This window comes from Mauremys mutica, chromosome 1, assembly GCF_020497125.1.
Source record: "Mauremys mutica isolate MM-2020 ecotype Southern chromosome 1, ASM2049712v1, whole genome shotgun sequence".
NCBI lineage: Eukaryota > Metazoa > Chordata > Testudines > Geoemydidae > Mauremys > Mauremys mutica.
The window spans coordinates 369,742,546-369,745,385 of record NC_059072.1 but is presented as its reverse complement, the minus strand read 5'-3'; the positions used below and the strand labels follow the sequence as shown (position 1 = coordinate 369,745,385).

General features: G+C 48.1%; 1 protein-coding gene across 1 annotated transcript; it reads left to right on the top strand.

Annotated features, from left to right (window-relative positions):
* Positions 1-1,155: 1,155 nt before the first annotated feature.
* LOC123363066 (olfactory receptor 52K1-like) lies at positions 1,156-2,103 on the top strand. The gene has a single exon (XM_045003767.1). It carries the CDS (start codon positions 1,156-1,158, stop codon positions 2,101-2,103), a length of 948 nt encoding a protein of 315 aa, XP_044859702.1.
* Positions 2,104-2,840: the final 737 nt, after the last annotated feature.

The window sequence follows — 2,840 nt, the reverse complement described above, 5'->3', positions numbered from 1 at the left end:
GCTATCTCTTTTTCCTTTTTCCCATTTGTATATATCGCTTTTTCACACATAATTGCTGCCTTCATTTCATCATTGAAAGGGGGTTTTAGCCAAAGGTCTCCACTTCCTTGACAGTGGAATTGTGACTTTTTAGCTATCGAATAAATTCTTCTTAACGAATTCCCAAGTTTCATTCCCATGTTTCTGTCTAATATTTTCCTCCCAGTCAGTTTTCTTGATAATTTTCTTCAGCTTTGGGGAATTAGCCCTTTTGAAGCACTAAGTGTCTTCAGGTATTACTGGCTGGGAACTGTTCTCTGTTTGTTATATTCCTCTCCTCTATCATAAGCCCCCTTCTTTGTCTCTTCCCTAAACTAAACAGTCCCAGACTTTTCAGTTTGTCCTCATTTGGCAGCCTTCCCCATTCTCAGACCCTGTCTCAGAAATCCCCTTTCTATCAGCTGTATCCTTTATAGAGACTGGGTGATGAAAACTGAGCACATACCCGGAGCAGGTTATTCTCCATCCCATTCCTTAGGCGTCCAAACATTGTCTTTGATTTGGCCACTACTGTGAATGAGCAGGTGTTTTGTTGACCTGCTGTCAATGACGCCCAGGTCTTTTCTCCGAGGTGTGTTCTGGTTGGGATGTTTCTCCCTGGTACATGTGTTGGCAAAGTTAGGGTTTTTTTTTGTTTTTGTTTGTTTTAAATTCTCAGATTTTTAGCAATCGGGTGAATGGGGAACTCTCTACAGCATGGACTCTCCAGCCTGGCTTTCATTGCATTAAGGAACAACGATTGATAACCAGTATCCACATTCGTGTTTCCTGCTGGTGCCTATTAAAGTTTCCCACACCACGGCATGTAGATTTATTGATGAATGGAACACCATCAAATATGGAATTGGGATTAGTAGGGCCAGTTATTCATAATTCATTTATCTGAATAATGAAAATGTCATTGTTCAGTGTGTGAAGAGCGACTAATCTGCTTCACCCATGGGAACAGCCTCCAGTAGTGCATGTAGTGCCTCATACTAATGTTGTCTCTCCACCAGGCATTTGCACTGCGACCATCACCCTAGAGCCTGAGCATGTACAGGAAATCAGGGGAAAGCACGGTAAATGCGGGAGACACCGTTCTGCCTCAGAGTTGGACACCTTCTCCCCTACGCCATGTCAGATTCCAACACCACTGACTTCACCAACCCCTCCACCTTCATCCTGCTGGGCATTCCTGGCCTGGAGACAGTCCATGTCTGGATCTCCATCCCCTTCTGCACCATGTACACCATAGCCATCTTGGGGAACTTCACCATCCTGTTCATCGTGAAGACGGAACCGAGCCTCCATGGGCCCATGTACTATTTCCTCTGCATGATGGCTGTCAGCGACCTGGTCCTGTCCACGTCCATCCTGCCCAAAATGCTGAGCATCTTCTGGTTCAATTCCAGGGAGATCAATTTCAGCGCCTGTCTCACCCAGATGTACTTCATTTACTGCTTCTTAGTGATGGACTCTGGAATCCTCATGGCCATGGCTTTTGATCGCTACGTGGCCATCTGCCATCCCCTGAGACATTCCACCATCCTGACAAACCCTGTGGTGGCCAAGATTGGCCTGGCCATGGTCCTGCGCGGTGGCATGCTAATATTGCCCTATCCCTTCCTGGCAAGGCGGTGGCCATATTGTAGAACCAACATCATCGCCCACTCGTACTGTGAGCACATGGCCGTGGTGAAGCTGGCCTGTGCCGACACCCGTATCAGTAGTTACTATGGCCTCATTGTGGGATTCATGGTGACAGGTCTGGATTTGTTTTTTATTGCCGTGTCCTATATCCAGATCCTCAGGGCCATCTTCAGCCTCCCCACAAAGGACGCCCAGCTGAAGACTTTTGAGACCTGTGGCTCCCACCTCTGTGCCATTTTAGCCTCTTACATCCCAGTTCTCTTCTCCTCCATCATGCACCGGTATGGCCACTATGTGCCCCTGGATTTCCACATTCTCATGGCCAACGCAAACCTGCTTGTGCCCGCCGTGCTAAACCCCATCATCTACGGGGTGAGGACCAAACAGATCCGGGACAGGCTGCTTGGGCTACTTAGTCATAAATGGACGTAAAGTTTTCTCCTGGTGCTCTGGCTCTCAGACCGAGCTCCTTGCAGAGCTGGCAGGTGACATGGTGCTGGGCCATTTCCCTGAATCACTGACCGGACAGTCAGAGAGACATTAAATCCTTTCCTGACATTACTGTGCTGTGTCAGCATGACAAACTGGGGAATAGATCTATGTACAATTCAGTGGGTTGCCATGTCTCTAATTGCTGGTGTCTGGACCCCCAACACCCCACCCCTTCCTCGCCTCTTCTGCCAAGGCTCCCTCCCTGCTTCGCCTCTTCCCCCCCAAGGCCCCACCACTGTCGCTTGCTCCTCTATTCCCCTTCCCCTGTCACTTGCTGAATTATTTCACCCCTCCCCCCACCCCAGCTACAAGGGAGCCATTTCAGATTTTGGTGGGGGTGGCAACTTTAACCATGATTCCAAAGGCTACTTAAGGTCTTGAAAACTCCAGGTTTTTGGCAGACAACTTAGCAATTAGCTGGCAGGAGCGCTGTGTCTAATTCTCATATAAAAAAAGGGAAATAAAATAAATATTCGACCCCTCAGTTCTAATACTATCATGTTCTGACATCTTGTGCCATGTCCCTTAAGGACACTGGTTAGGTTTAAAATATTAATGTATATTCTTACTTTGTTACTAACTCTGCAGAGAGAGAGGTGCCAGCAGGACACCTGGGTTCTATCTCAGGTCTGGAAGGAGGGTGGGGTCTAGTTCGTTGCAGCAGGGCCTGGGGGCAC

Bases quoted from the DNA above. Each gene is read 5' to 3' on its own strand.
- LOC123363066 (XM_045003767.1), top strand. From the start codon at position 1,156: ATGTCAGATTCCAACACCACTGACTTCACCAACCCCTCCACCTTCATC.